The sequence below is a fragment of the Nilaparvata lugens genome, chromosome 2 (assembly GCF_014356525.2).
Source record: "Nilaparvata lugens isolate BPH chromosome 2, ASM1435652v1, whole genome shotgun sequence".
Classification (NCBI taxonomy): domain Eukaryota; kingdom Metazoa; phylum Arthropoda; class Insecta; order Hemiptera; family Delphacidae; genus Nilaparvata; species Nilaparvata lugens.
Genome location: NC_052505.1, coordinates 35,478,183 through 35,492,240, shown reverse-complemented (window position 1 = coordinate 35,492,240; position 14,058 = coordinate 35,478,183). Strand labels below are relative to the sequence as shown.

Genomic DNA, 14,058 nt, shown 5'->3' with positions numbered 1-14,058 from the left:
TCTCCAACTACGGTTGGCAATGCGAGTTGCAGTTGTTTTAATGCGTGCAACTCAAAATTGCCGATAAATGTCGGCAATCATTGGTTGCCAACTCCGGTGTAAACGCGGCTTAAAATGGATGCACTTAGGAAGAAATTGTTGTGTTTCAACTGCTTGCAGCTGAATTTGCGTGGTCATTCTTGTTCTGGATCCTGTCATAGATGTTCTAAAAATCATAACACCCTTCTTCATGAAGCATTTGCAAACAGCAGTTCAAATGTTAAGAATATTGTCCATTCAAATTCCATACAATCTCAGCCCAAACATGCTAATAAGTCTTGTTCAGGTAATTGTAATTCTGGGATCAGTTCATCTCAATCCACATTGGATTCAACTAGGTCAGGTTATGTATCTCCATCATCCAGACCACCATCCAACAGTACTGTCTCCATAATGAATGTGGTAATACTGAACATGTTGGAACTAGCAAAAAGCCCAAATTTAATTCTGTATGTATAGCTGCTATAGATGCAAATATCAATACTGTCCACACAAATACTCCTTCAGCTGTGAACACTGAGTATAGAACATCTATTCCAATCTGAGGTCACTGCTGAGATCATAGTTTTTAACTCATGTGGAAAACCCATTACAAGTAGAGCACTTCTTGATAGTGGCTCAAATTACTGCTTAATTAGTCAGGAGTTGGTTAATCAGTTGGTCCTTCCTCCATCGCCCTATTGATAGTCTAATTCATGGTATTGCTGATAATCAGACCACATCTTCAGTTGCATATTCAGTGCTTGTGAAATCTACAGATCAAGCTTGGTCTAGTAATGAGAATTGTATTGTAAATAAAGTTTCACCCAATACCCCCCAGGTTGATATCAATATCATTGAGTTGAACATTCCCCAAAATATCAAACTTGCTGACCCCAACTTCTTTCAATCTAAGAGCATTGACTTGTTATTGGGCACCTCAGTATTTGCATCAATCATGTCTTATGGACAAATTGTTCTCTCTCCCAATTCACCTGTCATTCAAAACACCCTTTTGGTATGGATTATCTTTGGATCTCACAAAACAAATGATTCCATCTCTATTTCAAAAAATGTAACTTCTAATTCCATATCAGCCATTGATGTGTCCAAACAACTTAAAAAAATTTGGATAATTGAAGAACTCTTGTCACCTATTTCGCCCTCATTTGAGGCTATCAAGGTGGAAAACCACTATAATGAGCATATGGTTTGTCTTGAGGATGGCTGTTTCATGATGTCACTACCATGGAAAGACAAATTCTCAGCATTAGGACAGTCAAAATTTCAAGCTTTTAAACATTCCAATTCCTTCGAAAAACGACTGGCTGGACAACCAGAATTGAAAGAGCATTATGTCTCTTTCATGCGTGAATACCAGGAATTGGGTCACATGACACCCATTTCCCCATCCACCTCAGAGGGTAAATGTGATCACATACCTCATCATGAAGTGTGTTCAAAGCTGATTCCACTACTACTAAGGTGAGGGTAGTATTTGATGCCAGTGCCAAATCTTCTACTTGTATCACTCAATGATGTTCTCTGTGTCGGATCCACTATACAACCTGATTTATTCGACATAGTCTTGCCCTTTCGTATGCATAAAATTGCCTTCATTGGTGATATCACCAAAATGTATAGGCAAGTGATGCTGGATCCAGCAGATTGTAACTTTCAAAGAATTTTCTGGTGGGAGGATCCCTCATTGCCCATTTAATAATCTCAATTAAATACTGTCTGTTATGGTACTACCCCCGCCGCATGACTAGTAACTCATACTTTAGATAAGCTTGCTGAGCTTGAAAGCAGTCTTGATTCTCCAGTATTTCAAGCTGTTTGTGATGATTTTCATGTGGATGATGTTATAGCGGGGGCATCAACAGTGGCACAGGCTATTTCATTGGCTCAGGAAATGATTAGCATCCTTCAAAACGGCTGTTTTGAAATTCTTAAATTCATGTCCAATTCACCATAGGTATTGCCTTCAATTCTTTTACATCTAGCTGAAACTTCAACATCTATAAAGCCCATTTCAGACTCTGCTGATGGCATCACAAAAGCTTTAGGCTTGTTGTAGAACTCAAATTTGGATATTTTATCTATTTCATCAAATATTAATCAAGTCATGAACAAATCATCATTCACAAAACGTGGATTGCTGTCTTGTATAGCTAGCATTTTCAACCCTTCAGGTCTCATAAGTCCAGTTGTTGTTTTTCTGAAAATAATTATTCAAAGGTTGTGGCTTCAAAAATTGGAATGGGATGACAAACTTCCAGAATATTTGCTTCTCCATTGGCTAAATATCTTCAGACAATTGCCCAAACATTTCCAAGATTACAATTCCTCATTGCGTTCCCATTGCCAATCAAGCAGCAGTCATTGAGCTACATGGTTTTTCTGATGCTAGCACTGCTGCATATGGTGCATGTGTGTATGTAGGTTCTATCTTCAATGGTAATGTTCAAACTCATCTTTTATGTTCAAAGTCTCGAGTTGCACCACTATAAACTCTTACAGTTCCCAGGTTGGAACTATCTGGAGCCCTTGTATTATCAAGTCTTATTCCTAGAGTTGTCAAGGCTTTTGAAATGCTCAACATTTCAATTTCTAACACTTTTCTGTGGTCATACTCCAAAACTGTTTGTAGCTGGCTCCAAGCTGCACCTCATGAGAAGGATGTTTTTGTGACAGTTTGCATGTCAGAAATTCAACAGAAAACCTCTAAATTTATTTGGAACCATGAAAAACATCTAACAATCCTGCAGACATAATTTCTCGTGATTCGTCGCCTGATAAACTTGCCAACAGACAATTATGATGGCATGGCCCATCCTGGCTTACAAAGGACAAGGAAAACTAGGATTACTTTTCATCTAATGTTATAATAGCACAGCTGATTAATGTATCTCTTGCTATCACTAAGATTGTTTCACCAATTTCCATTTTATTCCTTCATTGTTCTAGTTCTTTGAAAATGATTTGTAGTGCTGCATTTATACTTAGATTTATTTATCATGTTCATCATCCTATTGAGCATCATCATGGCCCACTTTCTGTGGAAGAAATTACGGCTGGTGAAACACAGTTGTTGTAAATTGTTCAACAAGAGGCTTTCAGTGAAGAATTGCATGCTTTACAGTCAGATGAGGATTTGAAAGGTGATAGTAATTTCCATTCTTTATCACTATTTTTACATGCTGATGATCTTATTTGTGTTGGCAGCCGACTTCAAAATGCAGAAATTTCATTTTATTACCAACATCAAATACTTTTGCCACATAAACACAAGTTCACTAAGGCATTCATTTTCTTTACTCACCAGTCTTTATTTCATGCTGGAGTTCAAGCAACTATGTCTACCATTAGACAAGAATCTTGGATCCTATCAACTAGACACTCAATCAAAAGCATCTTGCACAGTTGTGTAAAATGTTTCCGTTTCACTCAGTTTTGTTCTGAGCAGTTAATGAGTCAACTCCCCGCTGTTTGGGTCAATGCTGACCATCCATTCATCACTGTAGGTTTGGACTATGCGGGCCCTGTGACAATTCATATTATATTTTGCTTTTAGGCATATTTTGCTTTGTTCATGTGTATGGTGACACACACTGTACATATTGGAGTTGTTTCAGAGCTTTCCACATCAACCTTTCTGAGTGCATTCACAAGATTTGTTTCAAGGAGATGCATACCACATAACATCTACTCTGACAACACAACTACCTTTCAGGGTGCAAGTGGTGAACTTCAAGAGCTGTTTGAATTTCTGTCTTCACCTTAGAATCAGCAATCACTTCAGGATTCAGCATCCATTTTGCGCATCCAATGGAACTTTATACCTCCAAGTGCTCCACATTTTGGTGGAATCTGGGAGTGTGCCATCAAACATTTCAAAGGTAAATTCAAAATTGTTACTTTCAAATGCATTCTGAACTTTGAGGAAATCTACAGTCTTGCATCTCAAACTGAAGCCATCCAGAACTTGCGGCCTATTGTTCCTCTCTCTGAGGACCCCCATGATCTGGCTTCTCTCTTTCCTGGACATTTTTTGATAGACCATCCTCTAAATGCTTTGCCTTCTAAGCAACAGAAAACTACACACGTTAATCATCTTGCTCATTGGCATAGGCTTGCTGTCAGTCGTGATTTGTGGGAATGCTGGTTCCATGAATATTTGGTCACACTCCAACAGAAGCACAAATGGACATCTGCTTCTCCAAATATCGAGGTGGTAACCCTTGTATTGCTGAAGGACCCAGGTACTCCACCCTTGCTCTGGGAACAAGGATGCATTGTACAACTTTTTCCTGGTATAGATAACAAGATTAGAATTGTTGGTGTCTTCACTGCATCAGGTACTTTTAAGCATCCTTTATCCAGTATTGCCATTTGATGATTCAGAAAATGTTTGATCCACTTCACTTATTCTTTTTTATTTTTCTTTGTTGTAGGCTATAATTCTTTGAATTACATAACGGTGACTGGTCTATGTGGAATTTCATCAATGTTTTCTTCTTTAAGTTATAGATTTTTTGAATGAAGCACGCTTGGCTTCAAATTCAGTGTTACCATACAGGTGTTCTTCTGGTCACACTAATTTTTTCTCACTTTTTCACTCTTATTATATTCCTGATAAATATTTGTTGTATTGGTTTAGTTTTTATTTTATTTTGTATTTGTGTGATCTGTGCCACTGAATGAAATAATAGTGGACTGTAAGAAATGCTTTTGTAAATAAAAATTGTTAAGATGTATGAATTGTATATTTATTGTACTACTGCACAAATCCGACATGCCAAAAAATAAATGATAATTTATAATAAAACTGGTAGCTGGGAAAGACGCCAGATAAAAAAATAAGGTTTAAGTAAAACAATTCAATAGATTTATTATATACTCTGAGAAACGTGACATATTGTCTTAAATTAGGAAATGCCACACAGGGCAGTTGACTGACGAGAAATAAAAAATGACATAGTTAAAAATTGAAACAGTAAAAATTGAGATTGTCAATTGATAAATGCTGACTTGATAACAGGAAAATTTAATTTAGGTACAAGACCAAATTCCTAGTGAAATTGATTGATACATTACAAACCATGATGCATGTACTGAAATACTGAAAATGTATAACTGAAAAACTTATATATTATATATAGCAAACATACATTTATGAATAAAGTGCCTACAGTAATAAATTCTGGGACTTGAATGTTATAATTTTAGCATTGAGATCGTTCGTCATTCAAATTAAAAAACAATTTGTGACTAATGAATAAGTATAAACCTACTATATGTAATGCTCCGTAATGAGCTAGTGCATAAATTCAAAGAGAAAATAAACCTTCAAATGACAATAAGTAATAGAGAAAAGTCAGGTCAATGAGTAATCGCAAAAAATACAAAAGGTAAATGTAGTTTGACAATAAAGAACAATTAAATATAAATACTAAATGTTGAGTAATAAACAAACGCTTTCAGGACATATTAAAACCTTTGTAGTTCTGGATAGGTTTTATTAGATACACTAAATCATGAGTTGAACGTCAATTGAAAAGCATATATTCAATGTAATTAATAATTTTAAAGACAATATAAAATAGGTAGTACAGTGAAATGAAACAGACACTGTATTCAAGAACGTAATTGACAATGGCTTAGACTAACTTTAAATGATAGATCAATAAGTCTGATATGATCAGATATATCATGATAAGATAAAAGTAAAACATAGGTCATAAGTCATAGAATGTGATCAAATTAAATACACAAACAAAAAGTTAATTGGAAATTGATCGATATTTAAATAAGTCAATATGAAAAATGTAAAGTACAAATACTTGCAATACTTCCAAAAATATTGGTAAAAGGTTGTGTCTACAAATGGGAATCGCGACTTTAGAATAAATAATTCCAAGTAAACCCTGAAAAGGTCAAATAATAATTAAACAAACAAGGCAATTGAACAAATAATGAAAAATGCTGATAATGATTCAAAATTGATACAGAATACTTATCAAATGCATGAAGAGCATGAGATCCAATCTTGAATTGGATGGGCAGTACATAGAGACCCCCTTGATGATACCGGACGATGGTGGAGGCCTGGATGGACCCACGAAGTGGAGCGGACCAGAGCGAGCTACCGGAGCTGGACTGGACGGCGAACCATGAAGAGCGGCGACTAGGATGACCCGCAGTCAGGACAAGAATCAATCTGAGCGACAGACTCCGGACTGGAATGGTGACAAATCAGGATAGCCAACAGCGATGGCTCAGTGGTGACGACACAGGAACGGCGGCGACACAGCGATGAGTGGGTAATGTCAGGTTAACTATTGTCAGTGCAATACGGGCAAGACTGACACAATGACGGTGTGACACAGTTGAGATATGCAACACATAAACTTGAAAGTAACGTAGCTGAAGATTCACTGAATTTGAATTGAATGAACCGTCCAAAAGTTAGGCACGGTGAATGAAATGCAAAGTTAATTGAGTTGGCTACGGCCAAAAATCACAACACTGATGCTAAGTGAATGTCTGAATAGACAACCATCCAAATGCTTGGCATGGTGAATGAAATGTAACAAATGTTCGTAGATCACTAAAAGAACTGGTTGAAAATGATACACCATCTACAGGGTAGACATGAAAATTGCTAATACTTCGATCTAGCAATGAATGATTAGGTAGCTAGCTGACTAACCTAACAAAAACGGATACAGAGCAGAACGTCTGACTGCACCGTGAAATGATGAGAGTGTGATCTTGGAATGCAAGCAACACACCAGTAATAATGTCCCGCGAGACCAGAATTACTTCAATGAAACGATGAATGCGAAAATGGGCCTCAAGCCCTACCAAAAATGCCTACTGCTAAATGCATGTTCAGTTCAATCATAAACTTGTTGCTGAATGTTGAATGTTCTGAAAACTTGATTTTCATAATCAGTAATATGAAAATGATTTGAGTTCTCACACTGAGAAGTGAATAAATTTGGATTGAAGATAAAAATTCGAAATAATCGTGACGAATGAAACGTGCTCTGACATACCAAATACTGATGATTGAAGATATTTCACAAACTAACAAACCGAAAATACTGAAACTTTAACAAAGCACTGGAAGAAACATTCTACGTTGAATGAACATAAATTTAAAACTGAGAATTGAAAATTTTGAATTGAAGGTGACAAAAAACCGAAGAACTGGAAAACGTTGATGTTGATATGCTACGCCATTGCTGTGTGAAGAAGGAAACAGGAAAGTGCATGCACAAATTTGCGTTGTAAGAAGCTACGTATAGCCACGTCGATGAAAAAGATATGTGTAAAAAACGTCTAGACACGGTAGGAAATACTCCAAAATAATATTAAATAATACCAAAATGTACAATAAAATTAATGTACAAATGTAGCATGACAAAAAACTGATGTAATCCGTGAACTGCAGAAAACACAGTGAAAGTGGACCGATGACAAAGTGACTTGCGCACTAACGCGACAAGTTGGGACAAGAACACAATGCATAGTGCGAAATCTGACAGTATTTATGCAACATTTGTGCATTTTGGCCATGGTCATTTTTGCATCCATTTCTGGCTTTCATTTTGGAATGTTCCAGTGATGCATAACCTAGAATCCGACGCTGCCCAATTCTATATTCTTTGAAAATGACTGTCTCTAGTGTTGCTTGGTTACTCGTGAAATCTTTTTCAGGTGGACAGCTTTTGTCAAACTTTGTTTTCAGTTATTATTATGTGTGATTCTCATCAATTGACATATTATACATATACACCCTTCATTTATGTGAACTTTTATCCTACTGTGAATTTGAATGTGTATCCCTGACATCGAAAATATCGATTTAAAACCATGCTGCTGTTTTGTGAATGAATTTTGCAATAATTATGTTCTTTGAACTATATATTTTTTGGAAGCTGTTAGTTAACACGGTGCCTGATAATTTGTATAATTACTTTCCTAAACTTTTTAAGTGATATCTATAGTTTGATTCGTATTTCAACTCTCTGAAACGAACTTTGAGGTTAGGGTAAACAAGCCCACGTTGGGACAATCCCACATTGGGACACTTCAAGTTGTGAATTAGTGAGTGTTAGGTTGGCAACAACTGCGATGTTTTATCAGCTGTTTATAGCCTTATTTACAGACAATAATTTCAGATGTAGCTACAGTCGTTATTAAGAAAAAATTAAAAACATGTTTTTGTAACCTCAAAGTTTTTTTTTGAGAAGAGAAATTCAATTTCTACTTTAAACATTTACCATTAAAGGTGAGCCGCACAGCTAATATGCATTCTGTATCATATTATGAATATTCTGACATATAGAACATTATTGTACTCTTATTTTTAATCCACTCATTCTGTCTAAAACAAAGTCATGACCATCTGCCCACCTTGAGACAGCCCACTTTGGGACACTGCAATCACATTATTGCTCATATTATAACGATGAGCATTGCTTCTGAAACTCATTTTACTCAATGTAGGCTACATATCAATGAAATAAATTATAAATAAATATGATGTATGATAATAGCCTGTAATGTAGCTTCAGAGGTAGCCATTTCATACACACTTTGTGCACATGACTTTTAATAATAGTTTTTACTAAAAAAAATCAAATAATGTATTTATACTATCAATAATTATAATAAAATGTTATAAATTAACAAAAATAATGATTTGTTTATTTTTAATTCAATATCCCAACCTGAGCAAGGAATGTCCCATCGTGGGCCGATCTTAAGCCCAGGTTGGGACACTCCCCAAAAAATTGTTTTTGCAATAAAAAAATCAATCGACTGTCAATGCAGTTGCCATCCTCAAGGATGAAAGTGTAAGCAGATACAATAAATATAAAATTAAAAAATGTAGATTTTTTCATTTTTGTCCAAGTTATAGCTGTTTGAATTTTGGTGTCCCAACGTGGGCTGGTTTACCCTACATGTATACTTGTATTAAATTGAAAATATAGGCTCATGTTACAGTTTAAAACTAGCCTACCAATGTTGCAAAATGAACTTTGCTCTTAACTGTTTTCGTTAATCATTCACTAGTAGATGTTTTGTTACAAGATGTTTGAACTGAAGCCTTTCAAGTATTAACTTTTACTAACTATGTTATATAGCCTTCTACCGGACTTTGTCACCTCTATCTCTTGTATAGAGATTTCACGGACATTCCATTGAATTTATTAGCAATTTATTGTCTATAGATTCATTTATGTTGCAATTGGTTATGTATTTAACTTCGTTCATCAATCATTTGAGCTCTGTTTCTACAAGTTTAATAGCTAACTATGCTTAGTTGGGCTATTCGTCCTATCTTGGACTCATATTATGTGCATCACCTGTGTAAAATCTGATTTACAACAAGTTTAGTGGCTAACTATGGTTATAGTTGGGCCATTCGTCCATCCTGGAGGGTGCTCATCATATTATTGTGGAATGATAATGAAAATACGGTTAGAGAACAGTTGTGTCATGTTAAGTAACGTTCGTGCTGGATAAACACAATGAGTTGGATAACACACTAATAGACTATCATCTTTTTAATGAAATACCATGGCTGTTGAGATATTTCTAATTCAAAATTGAATTAAGTTGAAATCTTAGAATGGAGACGACAGTTCTCAGAATAGTGAAATGCTGAATAATGTTTCATGAATATTTCTTTTATGAAAGGAATTGATGTATGGATGAATTTCTATAGAGGCAGCTAATAGTTTTTTCATATATGTTTGCATTGTGTATTTGATTGTTATATTTTCATTATAATCTCAAAATAAGAGAACCCAAGCGAAAAAGGGGGTTGAATTTCTATTAATATGTACTTCATTTTTGTGTTAGATTATTAAGCTGTCAGGATAGAGGTTTATTGCTGTGTAAGATTTCTTGTTTTCATTGATTGATTATAGTTTGGAATTTCTTGTCTTTGAAATAAACAATGAATAGATTTTTATCTCAAGAGAACATAATAAAAGTATATATATCTTCTTCTTCTCCTGAGCCTATGTCCCATTTCTCTCGGCCCCCCTAATCCTTTTCCGCCATTCCGGGCGTTGTTGAGTCAGTTCAGGCTCTAAATCCGTCGTCCCCATATCCTTGGAAATGGTACCCATCCAGGTTGTCGGCGGTCTACCAGGGCGTCTCCTAGGCTGTTCAATTTCCATGACGAGTCTGGTCATGTGATCCTCACCGCGTCTCATAACGTGCCCGTACCAGCGCAAGCGATTTTCCCTTAGCTTATCAGTTATATTAGCAACTTTAAATGTTCCTCTTACATATTCATTCCTAACTTTGTCTTTCAGGGTTACACCTCCCGACCACCGGAGCATCTTCATCTCTGTAACATGAATTTGTTGTTCATCTGACTTTCGCATAGCCCAACATTCAGATCCATAAATTAAAACTGGCCTGATTTCTCTCTTATATACGTTTCCTTTGACCTTTATGGGCATTTTTGCATCGCAGATGACTCCCGTCAATGATCGCCATTTCAGCCACGCAGCTGTTATCCGGTCCTTGATGTCTATGTCAACGGAGGCTGTAGATGCAAGAGTAGATCCCAAGTATTTGAAGTGGTCAACTTGTTTTAAAGGAGTGCCATCAAGCTGAGGTTGTGCCACGCTGATGTTAGATGTTCTGATTCCTGAGAAGTTACAGTGCATGTATTCTGTTTTAGTACGACTTACTCTCAGCCCTCGACTTTCTAATACTGTGCACCATGCTGTTAAATCTATTTGAACCTGTTGTGAAGTTTCTGCTACAAGGACTATGTCATCTGCATATAGATGCGACCAAGGGGTTGGCTTCTGAAGGTGTGCGGTAACGTAGTTCATGACTATGTTGAACAACAGTGGACTAAGAGTGGATCCCTGGTGCACCCCGACCTTGACTTATATAATAAAAGTATGTATATATTGATTCAAAAAATTGTTGATTCAGCATTAAAAATATAGTATGCTTTAAAAATAGATATATGTAACTTAGTATATTGTATGAAAGATAGCATTCTTTATTGGTAACTCAAAATTACTTTTTCATTTATTGATTATGAGTTAAGACTCTATTTGTCCATTATATTACCGTATACTATTTCCTTATTGAGTAAGATTTGTTATGTTACCTCAGTTCTCAGCAGTGGAATTGACTCTTTTTACTTTCCTTGCCCTATTACCATAGGTAAGGAAAGTATTGCTTTCCAAAAAAAGTTAAGGTACCCCAATTTCTAAATTTCTATACGTTTCAAGGTCCCCTGAATCAGAAAAAGTGGTTTTTAGGTATTGGTCTATATGAGATTTTAATCTCAGTTTTTATTCGATGCTCATTTTTTACTGATTAGATTCGCAGTGATAGGATTGATTTTTCTCTTCCTGAAAAAAGTTAGTTCAGATGAACAACGAGAGAAAGAAGTGAAAGTGAGAATATTCATGCAGAAAAAGGAGCTTAGCTAGAATAATGAAGCTGGAAAAGTGGGAGTTCAAACTGGGTGAAGTTTTTTATAATCTGCTGCTTACCAGCTTATGGGGCTGGAGGTGAAGAATTTGAATGTGTCAACGAGTGAACCTATTCAGATACTTGTTGACATGATGTTTTTCTTCTACCAAATCTACACATTTGAGATTTTTGTGCGTTTTGTAATGATCTCATTGTAGCTTCTGTTCAGCGTGATGTTATATTATAACAATAGACTTTCTAAAGTAGTTTGATCTGAGATAGTTGATAACCTATGACGCTAAAGGTTTGATAAACACTTTCCTATACAATTCATTGTTTGTGCTTCAATAATAATGTTAAGAGATAACAAAAATCGATTTAGTGCTACCAGGCTTGTATTTGAAAGAGTTGATTGGATGCCAATGGAGCGGCAATAGCAGGCTAGTGTTGCGTGTTGCGATACTACAGATCGTGAGATTACGGAACGAAAATGTCAACAAAGTATAGGATATACCAATTATAAGAAAATTAAGAAGTTTAGTTATGTTTAGTATATTAAACCACTAATTACTGTATAGATTCTGATTCATAGCTGCTTACCGCTTGTCAAGTGCATTACATTGGAATAGATTATCAAAAAGTACAATACATTATTAAAAGCAAAAAGTGATTCAATAAATTATAATTGAATCATATAAACATTATGTTGTCCACAATATCATGGTATTCATGATAAATTGAATAGGCTAGCTCTTTGAATGCTTCAATGTTTTCAAGGAAGAAATACTTACGTTATTTCACAATATGTTGTGATTTTTATAAAGTTTTATTGTACATCAAATGGATAAGTAAATATGAAATCCATTAAAAAAGACCTGATTATAAGTAACTTGTTGAAAAACGTTTATAAATGTGACCCTCAATGCCATTTGAGTTATTATCGTATGTTTTTGAGAACTGCGTTTCCCATTTTGAGGGTATCCTTTCATAATGTGCGTTCGAAACCCGTGTTTCCTTCCCACTTTGAAGATGGTGTCATGAGGGCTGTTAAAGAGGACCTACAAGACCTGTGAATGGTTACTGAGGGTGTATGGATATAATAATAAGAGGAGAGTGAGGCGAAATTGGAGGTTGGTACGATGCGATGCGATGGGTTAGCTGGAGCTGGACTGACCCTAGCAAGTGATTATTGCCCAGCGCCTAATCCAGGATGTTGGCGTAATTACTCGCCCAATGATAGCCAACCCAAGTATGCCTCGTTCTGAAAGACAAGCCTTGCCTTGCACACCACAATAATCGAGCAGAATGGCCTGTTCTTCAGCTGTGCTGCAATGTGCTTACATGCACACCACATCCTAACCCTCTCCTAAGCCCGGATCATTCAATTCATCGCTCAGTGACACTGTTAATACAAGTTTCTTGTAGTGTAGTCTTGTCAATCTCAAGTAATCCCTTCGCATAGATCATTGTATTATTTGGGACTTGATGAGGACTGCAAGATTTAAATTATAATTTTCCTGTATTTTAGACATTAGAAAACTCATCAACAGACTATATTTTCAAAGTGTGATTTCTTCTTCGACCATTATTATTCATTATTTGACAATAAATTCATCCATTCATTTATTTATTTGATTATAAATTGATTAAATGATTTTCAATCCACTGAAATGAATCCAATTCTACTTCAATGATTATCAGTAATCTAATTTCTGGAATCACACTTCACACTTCATACTGCTGGAAGTGTGAGTATTGCAGCGTTGTATCACATTTTCATATTCATATCAGTACTAATCATTGTGAATTTTGGCATCATCTGCCAGGAAACTAGATACAACAGTAGGTTTAAAATATAATTGTTAATCAACATTTTAATCATTTCTTCGAACGCTAGGCTCCACTTCTTTTGTCATACCAGCATTTTCTTGGTTATTTTCGTTCAACAATAATTGTGTTTCAATGGTTTCAACAAGAATATTCTATCAGCACAACAGAATTCTTTTTATATTGCTCAAGTACAAAGGAACATTGATATCTGAGAAGTTAGTATAGGAATTTATAGACCCTGTTACATTTACATTGTATTGGGAAATTCACCTCTCATAGACTTGTCGCAAATAGAGACGCAACGCGAAGTGAAATGATGTGACGTGAGTCTGCTAGATAAGTTAATATTATATTATTATCATATTATAATGTTCACATTAAGACCAAGCTAGGACGACTCATTATAATATGATATTAACTCATATAGCAGACTCACGTCACTTCATGTCACAACGCATCGCGTCTCAATTTGCGACAAAACTCATAGTTATTTGATGGCTTTTATCATCTCATTTACTACGTCTGAATCAACCACAATAATTAATATTATACTGAAAGATTCTGGTTCTATCAACTTAAACCTAAAAATTTACAAATGGAAAATAAAAAAAATGTTGGTTATTGAGTTGGAAACTTTTTACAACTCATTTCAAGAAAGCAACTCTTACACTACTGCTGTGAAAGCATAAATAAAATACTGCATGGAAAAGAAACAATATTTCTTAAAGTTTTATCGAC

General features: G+C 35.5%; 1 protein-coding gene across 1 annotated transcript; it reads right to left on the bottom strand.

Annotated features, from left to right (window-relative positions):
* Positions 1–10,061: 10,061 nt before the first annotated feature.
* On the bottom strand, positions 10,062–10,892 carry LOC111044674. Its single transcript, XM_039420059.1, has one exon. The coding sequence runs from the start codon at positions 10,890–10,892 to the stop codon at positions 10,062–10,064; it is 831 nt and encodes a 276-aa protein (XP_039275993.1).
* Positions 10,893–14,058: the final 3,166 nt, after the last annotated feature.

Bases quoted from the DNA above. Each gene is read 5' to 3' on its own strand.
- LOC111044674 (XM_039420059.1), bottom strand. From the start codon at position 10,892: ATGAACTACGTTACCGCACACCTTCAGAAGCCAACCCCTTGGTCGCAT.